Source organism: Leucoraja erinacea, chromosome 12 (genome assembly GCF_028641065.1).
Source record: "Leucoraja erinacea ecotype New England chromosome 12, Leri_hhj_1, whole genome shotgun sequence".
Lineage (NCBI taxonomy): Eukaryota > Metazoa > Chordata > Chondrichthyes > Rajiformes > Rajidae > Leucoraja > Leucoraja erinaceus.
The window spans coordinates 27,531,735-27,542,711 of record NC_073388.1 but is presented as its reverse complement, the minus strand read 5'-3'; the positions used below and the strand labels follow the sequence as shown (position 1 = coordinate 27,542,711).

General features: G+C 43.1%; 2 protein-coding genes across 2 annotated transcripts; both read left to right on the top strand.

The window, feature by feature from the left end:
- The first annotated feature begins 5,374 nt into the window (after positions 1 to 5,374).
- Positions 5,375 to 6,178, top strand: LOC129702420 (paraneoplastic antigen Ma1 homolog). The gene has a single exon (XM_055644198.1). The coding sequence runs from the start codon at positions 5,375 to 5,377 to the stop codon at positions 6,176 to 6,178; it is 804 nt and encodes a 267-aa protein (XP_055500173.1).
- Positions 6,179 to 6,311: 133 nt separating this feature from the next.
- On the top strand, positions 6,312 to 10,765 carry LOC129702418 (uncharacterized). Its single transcript, XM_055644197.1, has 2 exons — positions 6,312 to 7,798; positions 7,889 to 10,765. The coding sequence occupies exons 1-2, from the start codon at positions 6,312 to 6,314 to the stop codon at positions 10,149 to 10,151; spliced, it is 3,750 nt and encodes a 1,249-aa protein (XP_055500172.1). The 3' UTR covers positions 10,152 to 10,765.
- Positions 10,766 to 10,977: the final 212 nt, after the last annotated feature.

The window sequence follows — 10,977 nt, the reverse complement described above, 5'->3', positions numbered from 1 at the left end:
GATGTGGCCCTTGTGGCTAAGGGGATCGGGGGGTGTGGAGAGAAGGCAGTACGGGAATCTGAGTTGGATGATCAGCCATGATCATATTGAATGGCGGTGCAGGCTCGAAGGGCAGCATCGCTTACTCCTGCACCTATTTTCTATGTTTCTATGTTTCTAAATGGAAAGCTGTCCACTTGTGGAAAGATTTTGCATGATGCATAATGAGAAAATCTCTACTTTACTTTCTTGTCAGTTCTCCCAACTGGGACAAAAATAGTGCATGCGGAAGTGAAATATCACTGAGCAGAAAAGTAAGGCATTGATCGGGTAGACAGTCAGAACCTTTTCCCCAAGGGTGAAAATGTCAAGGAGTCAAATGGAGGACATAGCTTTACAGTCATAGTGGGGAGATTTAAAGGAGATGTGCGGTTTTCACAGAATTCTGGGTGTCAGGAGCACACTGCCAGAGGTGGTGGTGGAAGCAGAGACAAAAGTGGCATTTAAGAGGCTTTTCAATAGGCACATGAATATTCAGGGGACAGAAGGAATATGGATCACATGCAGATAGACAAGATTAGTTTAACTTGGCATCATGTTCGTTAGATACATCATGGGCCAAAGTGCTTGTTTCTGTGAATCACTGTTTTAGGTACTATGTTTTTTAAAAGAGAAACATGCTGAAGGGATTACATTGCAGCAGAGAGTGAGGAAAATGCAATTTTACAGAGATATGTCAAAATTTTCAATTGAAGTAAAGATTAGTAACAATCAGAAACAGTGAAAGAGGAATATTACAAATAAAATATTTAATGGTGGAAGAAAAACAAATGTGAAAGAGTGATTTAAGTAAATGAGCTACAACGACAAAATACATTGTGAAGGGAGAAAAAGATGGAGAGGAAAGGCATTATAAATGTTTCCTTTGCCTATTATGTGATTTCTTTCAAAAAACATTGTCAATGATACACCAAGATAGCAGGTAAGTAAGTGGCCTAGGCAGATTATGCTGATAAAATTAGACAAATCTCGATGGAAGGAGAATACAATGGAAGGTAAAAGCCAGCACAAACTCATAGCTTGCTTCTCTACAATGGTCTTTTGTATTTTGATAACAAAAGTACATGGGTTTGAGTTGCTTACTGTATGATTAATATATCATTATCCATTACAGATTTATCTGAGCTATAAATTAAACATCTAAAGAATTCAGAGTATATTATGATTTATTCAGTAGTAGTCTGTATATATAATTTGCAGTTTTATGTCACAAATACATTGATTTATTTAATTCCTCTGGCCAAGCAATGTGGGTTAAAGGTCTCAAGGGCATCTAAAATAGGTTGGGAGCACCCTCTACAGGTTGAATCTAGAGCTCTTTATTCAAAGAAATTGAAGTTATTCATATCTGATCAAACTACCTAGATGGCATGTCTGGTTATTTTTTTACTTAGAGCAAGTTATTTTGGGTGAAAAACAAAACATTTATATATGAAATTGCAATAAGGATATCATTATGTGTAGGAATGAACTGCAGATGCTGGTTTACACCAAAGATGGACACAAAATGCTGGAGTAACTCAGTGGGACAGGCAACATTTCTGGAGAGAAGCAATGGGTGAAGAAGGGTCTTGACTGGAAATGTCACCCATTCCTTCTCTTCAGAGATGCTGCCTGTCCCGCTATTTGTGTCTATTTAAGGATATCATTATATTAGGGATATGTTTTTAATCCACATAAAACTGTTTAATCATTTGAAAAGACACCTCCCTCAAGGGCAAATTGAAATGTTCATTTCTGCCTTCATATGCTATACCTGTCCAATTTGTCTTTCTCCAGTCTGTGTTATCAGCTGTGGCAACATCTTTTAGATTAGATTAGATTAGATTAGATTCCTTTATTACAGGTGAATTTAAATTTTGATCCTTTATTTTTTTCCTGTCAACCAAAATTAGCTTTAAAATAAGTGGACAGATCGTGAATGTACACCCTCTTTTGATTGTGAGGATATAACAATGGTACACATCAGTGATTTGGAAAAGTATCAGTTGATTTTTAGATTGTAATATACGATTAGACTAGGGAAGTGCGCCTGAGTAAAAGAAACCCATGACATTATTTCATGGTGAGGCACTACTCCTGCTGCTTGCATTCTAAGAAACAAAAACAAGCGGGATATCTGAAATGAAATTAAAAAAAGAAAATGCTGAAATACTCATCAAGTCAGTCAGCATCTGTGGGGCGACAAATGAATTAACATGTGTAGGACTGCAGATGATGGTTTAAACCGAAGATAGACACAAAATGCTGGAGTAACTCAGCGGGATAGGCAGCATCTATGGAGAGAAGGAATGGGTGACGTTTTGGGTTGAGACCCTTCTTCAGTTTGAAGAAAAGTGTTGACCCGAAACGTCACCCATTCCTTCATTCCAGAAATGGAATCAACATTTCAGGTTGACGCTCTTTCATTCAGAGCAAAAAAAAAGAAAGAATTCAAAGCATGTTTTAAGTGGTGGAGGGTCGTGAAGAGCAAAAGAGCAGAGAGGATAAAGGAAATATTTGTAATAAAGTGGAGATCACATATTTACAGCATGTTGTATTTTTACATTAATGTCAAGTCTGCACAATTTGCTTTATACTTCATGCACCCTATCAGCAAAGCAGATAAATCATGTTCTACACAAAAGAACATTTCACAATAATTTAGGCACTTGTCAAAATGAAAATCCCAATACATTTGGAAAATACTTCAGTAATTACTTGATCAAAATAATTTTCTTCTTGAACAGATGGAGTTAGAAAATAAACAATAAGAGGATCCAGTTTAACAATGCAAAAAGCAGAAGACTTGCAAATCCTGAAAATCTAAGAGAAAAACTAGAAATACTGGGAATTCATGATGGAATCGACTTTTATCATTTGTAGATCATGTATCATTTAAAAGGGAGCATGTTAAAAACGCAGTTTGTTCAGAATACAAATAAGGTATTACATTCATCACAATTTAACTCGTAAATAAGTGTATGTTTAATCACTCTGTATTCCCAATTCCATCTGTTAAAACAACTAATAGCAGAGGAGCAGAAAAATAAAATATTATTAAAAAGCTTTGATTTTTTTGAGCCAATTCTATAACAGCATTCTGTATATGTATGCAATTATCCACATTGCTTATTTTAATAACATACTTGCCCAAGCGTCTACTTGATAATCTCAGATGTAATTTTTGACAGATCTCTTTTATTTGAATGTAACCTTTTCATGTGCTGCTTTTAGAATAATCGGACTTAATTCATTTAAATTACCCCATCAGGTTTCAATTTATTTTCAGTGGTTGCTGATGCAACCCTGGAAATGCAGTCATATAGTGAATATGTGCAGTCATACTATGTGCTAATCATCAATTAATAGCATGCTTCTGTCCAGGTAGCTTGTGCACACACAAAGCATACGGAGCACTCAAGAATGATGTTAATGCTCACACAATGTACGACAGACACATCCCCTGTGAAACAAACAAGCTGTATATCTGTAATAAAACAGATGCGACACAAACTCCAGCCACTTGCAGAAAAAAGCAGGTCTGAGCCTTTGGGACAAGCCCTTCACCTGTCCTATTAGAAGAAAGGAAGGGAGGTCTCTCTGGACATGCTGTCAGTCTGGCTCATACGCCCCTTGAGTTCATGAGAAAAACCTGACTCCACTTGTTCAGCTCTCAACAGACATTTAGTCCAGGACTGAATCCAGTGAGGCATCGCCAACAATTGGATGTAAAATATTGTCCAACGCTACAACAATGTAAAGACCATCCACATAAAATAGGTAACTCACAATGTTCCTTTGATCTTCCACAATATTATCATTGCCCATTTTCAATAAAAGGAGCATCCAGGGAAATCATCCTTGATGAGAAAATGAACAGAAAATAACAATGAATTAGTGTGGCTGCAAGATTTCAATGACCCATGTATCCAAGAAAATGAGTTGACTCTCAATGCCAATTACCGTCTCGTAGGCTTATTAGAGGTGCAGTTTTCCAAAGACAAATAATGTCTTTGTGCATGTGTAGCCCTGTGTAACTTCATATCCATGACTATTTCATTAGTTTTTCTTATTAAGAGATTTATATAAGTTTTGCTATGAATATGTGTTTTGATGTCATTAGCTGGTTCACATTGATATGCACTACTGCCCCTTTAAATAGTTTTCTGCAGTTTACTTGGTGAACATGTGTGGTAAACAGCATACAACCTATGTGGATGGATTTAAATGCATTTGATTTGTTGTTAATGAGTTAGATCATTTTTCCTTTGTGGTGATTGGTTTGGGGGCGGAAGCTGGGGATTGTGGGTAATCGGTGAACGGAAGAGGGACAGAAGAAGTCCACGGGCGGAGCAGAGAGAAATACGATGAGGTAAGTTAAAGACTTTTACAGAGAACGTGGTAATTGGACTGTGAGCCGCAGCAGCTTGCTGAGCTCAAAGACTTTTCCTCTGCCGCTGCCTTCCGTCATTAGCGTAGTTAGCCGTAGCCTAGCTGTTACCCCTTCAGCTCGGAGGTGTGGATTAAAGACTGTCGCTGTTTGGACTTTGTGATTACGGGGAGAGTGAGAGCAGCGGTTAGCTGAGCCCTGGAGACAACAAGGGAGAAGGAAGATTTCTGCCACATGGGGTCCTCTCTGGTCAGCCAACTCGCCAGCAGCTCGCCATTCGCCCGCCAGCCGTCATCACCAGCAACGTGCTTTTCGCCCGCCATCTTGTGACCTTCTGCACTGTGCACTTGTCGGCTTCCACTGTTTGGCCGCGACGCTCTCCAGCGTCGACCAGGCCTGCAACGTGGGGTTATTCTTGTTTGGTTTTTCATGTTGCCGGCTTGTGTGAGTGAGTGTGTGGGCCCACATAGCAATTAATACTTAAAGGTACTATAAAAGATTGATTTATTGAGTGGTGTTGTTTGAATATCTGTGTGAGAAACACCAGTAAAACACCATATTTTTGGTTATTGATATTTTATTTTGTATTTCCCTGACCAACATATTTTTTATTTTAATTAATAGAATAAATGTGAAGGTAATTCATTGGAACATAGTTGTCAGTTGATTTATTTTAACTGTTTCTACAGTAAGGTATACCATTTAATATTGAAATTAAAGGTGCCCTATTGTCCAAATTAAAAGAGTGCATAAATACTTAAATTAAGGGTTAACTAACACCTATAAGGGAATTAAAGTTTACGAACCTGGGGCGCAGCTCATGTAGAGGGCAAAGAAACGCTACACAAAATGGAGGCACCGCTGGAGATTAATTCCCATTTCATTTACTGTTAGTTTTTGCCTTTAAGAAGTGTTTTTGTTTCCCGACTTTTGTATTAAAGTGCCTATAGCAGTTGTAGTATAATGGCTACTCAAGCAGACTCTCAGTTAGCAGCTAAGCTTCATAGCTGGTGTAGTGAAGCATGCTTAGACCCAAACCATGCTTTTGTCCTGTTTGACGTGCCGACTAATACTGACCAAGCAGACATTGAAGAGACTGTTCAGACAGTAAAGGCACTTGGGAGAGTAAAGGTACGGGACGTCCAAAGTGACATTCAGACTGGCAGCAACCTGGTACTCTGTGAATGCCGTGAAGTTGTACAGCCAGATCGCATTCCCCCCCAACTGCAGCCAGTGAAGGGAGGCTCAGAATGGAAAATTTTCCTCTTCAATGAACCTGTGAGCCCAGCTGAAGATTTTTTAGCTAAGCTAAACAAACTAATGACTGATGAAGGAAAATCAGTAAATGATGTTCAAGCCATGCTGACTACAGAGACTCCACAAGGAAGCTCCCCAGAGTCCATCATCCGAGCAGTGGGAGACCTGTTGGGAAAAACGATGAGACCTACCAGTGAGAACAATGCATTTCGACGTCTGCGGATGTTCTCTGGAAACCTTCCCACACCGCCAGGAGAGGAGAGCCTTGACCATTGGCTCGAACAAGCCTATCTAATGATTGAAGAATGTGACTGCTCTGAACGTGAGAAACGAAAGAGAATAGTCGAGAGCTTAAAGGGGCCGGCCCTGGAAATAATTCAGGCTGTACGACTAAACGACCCAGATGCTAGCCCTGACTGCTATGTAAAGGCCTTGGAAAGTGCCTTTGGCACGCCTGTGTCAGGAGAAGACATATTTTGCCTTCAGGAGCCTTCACCAACAGTCTGGTGAAAAGCTCTCTGACTTTTTAAGGAGGCTGGAACGCTCGTTGATCAAAGTAGTGCAGAAAGGAGGCCTTCTCAGCCACAGAGCCGATCATGCTCGAATTCACCAACTCATTAGAGGTGCTACTGACTCTGATATGATGCTGTTACAGCTGAGATTGAGAGAAAGAAAAGAGAAACCTCCTACCTTCTTAAAGCTCCTAAATGAGATTCGTGAAGAGGAGGAATATGAGACAGCTCGACGAAAATTAAATACAACAGTAAGACAAGTACAAGTCAGAGACCAAGCCAATACCAAAGCTACAGAAGACCAAAAGTTGAAGGCAGAGATTCAAGAGCTTCGTGCAGAGCTTGGTGAGCTAAGGGAAAAGCAGCAAGACACACACACTGAGCCAAAATTCAAACCCACCAAGAAAACTATAGACACTGAAAAAGAAAACGAAGTTCAAATGTTGAGGCAACAGGTGCTGCAGCTACAACATCAGCTAACTGTGATGTCTGTATCTCACAGTCCTGTGACTGCAGACCCTAAAAAGAGGGATGGGAAGGCCAGACCCAGCCCAGCAGCTAAACCACATAATGCCAAAGACTCAGAGAGCTTCTTCTGTTACAGATGCGGAGAAAATGGTCATATTGCCACACACTGCACAGCCCCAGAGAACAGCCCAAAAGTAATCCAAAAATTACTCGGTGCTCTGCGCAAAAGTAAGGAAGATAAAGTGTCACACAAAAGGTTTGCTGAGTCGAAGCAGGTTGGTCCAGTCTACACACAGCAGCCTCGTAACCTGCCACAAGGACTGGTTGGCCCATCCATGATGGCTGATGTGAAAATTGATGGTCAACCCTGTAGAGCCATTTTAGACAGCGGCTCCAGAGTCACTATCATCTTTGAGAGTTGGCACACCAGATTCCTTCCCAATGTGCCCATTCACCCACTCAAAGACCTTGCCATATGGGGACTGAGTGACACTAGCTATCCATATACAGGCTATGTGGCAGTTGAGCTGGGACTGCCTCCTAATTCCAAGGGAGTTGAAGAAATAGTTCCCGTGGTGGCTCTAATATGCCCTGATTCGCCAAGTCCTGACCCAGTTCCTGTTGTCATTGGCACTAATACAACAAAACTGCGCTCCCTGCTGTACCAATGTGAGGAACTCAAAGGCAACGATGAGGTTCACTCTCTGAGAATAAACACTGTTCGTTCTGAACAATCCCCATCACCTTGTAATCCACCAATGGATGTGGTCGGCCAAGTGAAATGGCAGGGCCCTGGGACTCTAAGAATCCCACCTGGAGGAGCACACTATGCTGTCTGTGAAGTGGAGAAGCAGCAACCTATGGATAAAAGCATCCTAATGGTGGAGGCTGATGAAAGTACCGACCTTCCTGCTGGTGTGCTGGTTCCACCAGTAGTCCTGCCACCCTCAGCTATGGATACCAATGGCTTCACACTCATGCTGAGAAATGAATCTCAAAAAGAAACTGCTCTTCCTGCAGGTACAGTGCTAGCCCAAGTGTACCTGGTTGACTCTGTCATTGAGCCAAAGAAGTCTCCGAAAACAATGTCAATTGATCCTGAGCTCTTCAATTTTGGGGATTCACCCATTCCCGAAGCATGGAGAGCTAGGTCAGCCAACAAGTTGTCAGAGAGAGCTGATGTATTCTCATTGGAGGAATGAGATGTGGATCTAGCGAGAGGTGTGACACCCCACATAAGACTCAGAGACTCTAGACCATTCAGAGAGAGATCCCGCAGAATCGCACCTGCAGACATTGAGGATGTTCGGCGCCATCTCCAAGAACTGCTGGCAGCCGGAATAATCAAAGAATCCCGAAGTCCGTATGCCTCTCCCATTGTCATAGTGAGGAAGAGGAATGGCAAAGTGAGAATGTGCATTGACTATCGTCTGCTGAACTCCAGAACCATCCCAGACCAGTACACCATGCCGCGCATAGATGATGCACTTGATTGTCTGACTGGCAGTAAATGGTTCTCTGTGCTGGATTTGAGAAGCGGATATTACCAAGTGGAAATGTCTGAGGCAGACAAAGAAAAGACAGCCTTTATTTGCCCTCTTGGTTTTTTCCAGTTTGAGCGGATGCCCCAAGGCATCACAGGTGCTCCTGCAACCTTTCAAAGATTGATGGAGAAGGCTGTAGGAGACATGAACCTGATCCAAGTTCTTGTGTATCTTGATGATATCATAGTGTTTGGAAAAACACTAGAGGAACACGAAGAATGTCTCCTCAAAGTTTTGGATCGGCTGGAGGAATGTGGACTCAAGATCTCCATTGACAAATGCCAATTCTGTCTACCAAAAGTGAAATTTCTGGGGCACATTGTCTCCGCCGCCGGCGTCGCAACCGACCGGGAGAAAGTTAGTGCCGTCACCAATTGGAAGAAACCCATTGACCTAAAGTCCCTGAGGTTGTTTCTAGGATTCTATGGGTACTATCGGCGGTTCATTGAGAACTACTCTGCCACTGTCCGCCCTCTCACAGACCTAACTAAAGGGTACCCTCCAGCTCAACGCAAAAACAAAGCCACCTTCAAGGACAAGAAAGACTACTTTAAAGTCTCAGAGCCGTTCAGTGACCGTTGGACCACAGCTTGTGATGACGCCTTTTACACCATCATCCACAAGCTCACGCATGCTCCTGTGTTGGCTTTCGCGGACCCGACAAGGCCCTACATATTGCATGTAGACGCAAGCCTGAATGGCCTGGGAGCTGTATTGAATCAAGAGCATCCTGAAGGACTCCGTCCAGTTGTTTTCGCCAGTCGCAAGCTCAGCCAGTCAGAGCGGAACTATCCCATCCACCAGCTAGAATTTCTAGCTTTGAAGTGGGCGGTAGTCGATAAGTTCCATGATTATTTGTATGGCACCAAATTCACTGTGAGAACGGATAATAATCCACTCACGTATGTCTTAACCACTGCCAGGCTTAACGCCACAGGCCACAGGTGGCTAGCTGCCCTCTCCACCTATGACTTCAACGTTCAGTATAAGCCTGGTCGTGAAAACATTGATGCGGACTTGCTTTCCAGAAATCATCAGGAGACAGAGGATGGATGGGTGGATGTTCCTACTTCTAGGATGAAAGCTCTCTGCCGAAGAATCGCTGCATGTGGTCCCGGCGAAAGCACCACTAGATGTGTCGACCAACTAGGTGCTCCCCCCGATGCTATTCCTGCTGTTTATTCCTACCTCACTCAAGTGGAGGGCAATGAGCTTGAGCAGTTGAGCCGTAAAGAACTGATAGAGGCCCAGAGATTAGACCCTGTCATCAGTGTGGTAATGTCTCAAGTGAAGCTAGGCAAATGTGACCCAGCTCCTAAACATCCAAATGCTGATGTCACCTTGCTGCAGCGAGAAAGTTCCAAGCTTCGGATAAAGTGTGACCTCCTGTACAGAGTCATTAAGAGACCCTCTGGAAGAGAGGTGAGTCAGCTTATCTTACCTGCTCAGTACAAATCAATGGTTCTGAAGTCCATGCACGACAATATTGGTCACCTCGGCATTGAAAGAACAACAGAGCTTGTCAGAAACCGATTTTACTGGCCCAAAATGGCCTCTGAGATTGCAACCTACATCCAGAACTGTGGGAGATGTGTGGCCCGGAAGTCCCTTCCACACAGAGCTGCCCCTATGCAACAGATCACGAGTAATGGACCGTTGGACTTGGTCTGCATGGATTTCCTTTCTATTGAGCCCGACTCCAAAGGCATTGCCAATGTGCTGGTCATCACAGATCATTACACAAGGTATGCTCAGGCATTCCCGACGAAAGATCAAAAGGCCCTCACCGTGGCTAAAGTCCTCTTTGAAAAGTTCTTTGTTCACTACGGACTGCCAGCACGCATCCACTCAGATCAGGGTCGCGACTTTGAGAGCAAAATTATCAAAGAGCTCCTGACCATGCTGGGCATTCGCGTCGAGAACCTCTCCGTACCACCCTCAGGGAGACCCCCAACCTGAGAGATTCAATCGTACTCTCCTGTCCATGCTTGGCACCCTTGATCCAGCTCTAAAGCCCAAATGGAGCCAACACATAAGCCAGCTAGTGCATGCTTATAACAGCACCCAAAATGATGCAACAGGGTACTCACCCTACTTTTTAATGTTCGGGAAAGAGGCGCGGCTATCAGTGGATCTGTGTTTTGGCATTGGTTGGGAGGAAGAGGATGGTCTTAAGCATCACCAATATGTGGAAAAAAGAGTTGCGGGATGCTTACCAGCTAGCAGCTGAAGCAGCTTCCAAAAACCACGAACGGAACAAAAGACTCTATGATGCAAGAGTGAGAAATCAGACACTGCAAGAAGGAGACCGTGTCCTGGTTTGCAATCTTGGCATCACTGGAAAACACAAGCTACAGGACAGATGGAACCCCTTGCCCTATGTGGTGATAGCCCAGTTGCCCAATCTTCCGGTGTATCGTGTGAAACCAGAGAGAGGAACAGGCATAGTGAAAACAATGCACAGAGATCACTTGCTTCCCATTGGTTACTTGGTAAGACTGCCTACTCCTGCAGAGAGGAAAACACAACCAAAGAAACCAGTAACCAGAGCACAGAAAGTAAAGTGTCAAGCCCAAAACCCAGAACATGCGAGTCAAGAGGACCAGACTTCAGAGTCTGAAGAGTAGAGTAATTACTACTTACCCCAGCTAAAGCTCTGTCTACGTCCACAAACCCAAGACCTGGAGGCTGAACACAGACATGGTCCGGTCATGATAGATACAGCTATCAGCGTCTGCTCCAATGATCATGACTCACCTGAAGAGGAGGATCAAGTGGATGAACT

Coding starts and splice junctions, on each gene's coding strand:
- LOC129702420 (XM_055644198.1), top strand. CDS start 5,375: ATGGCTACTCAAGCAGACTCTCAGTTAGCAGCTAAGCTTCATAGCTGG.
- LOC129702418 (XM_055644197.1), top strand. CDS start 6,312: ATGCTGTTACAGCTGAGATTGAGAGAAAGAAAAGAGAAACCTCCTACC. Junction 7,799..7,888: donor CCCGAAGCATGGAGAGCTAG/GTCAGCCAACAA, acceptor ACCCCACATAAG/ACTCAGAGACTCTAGACCAT.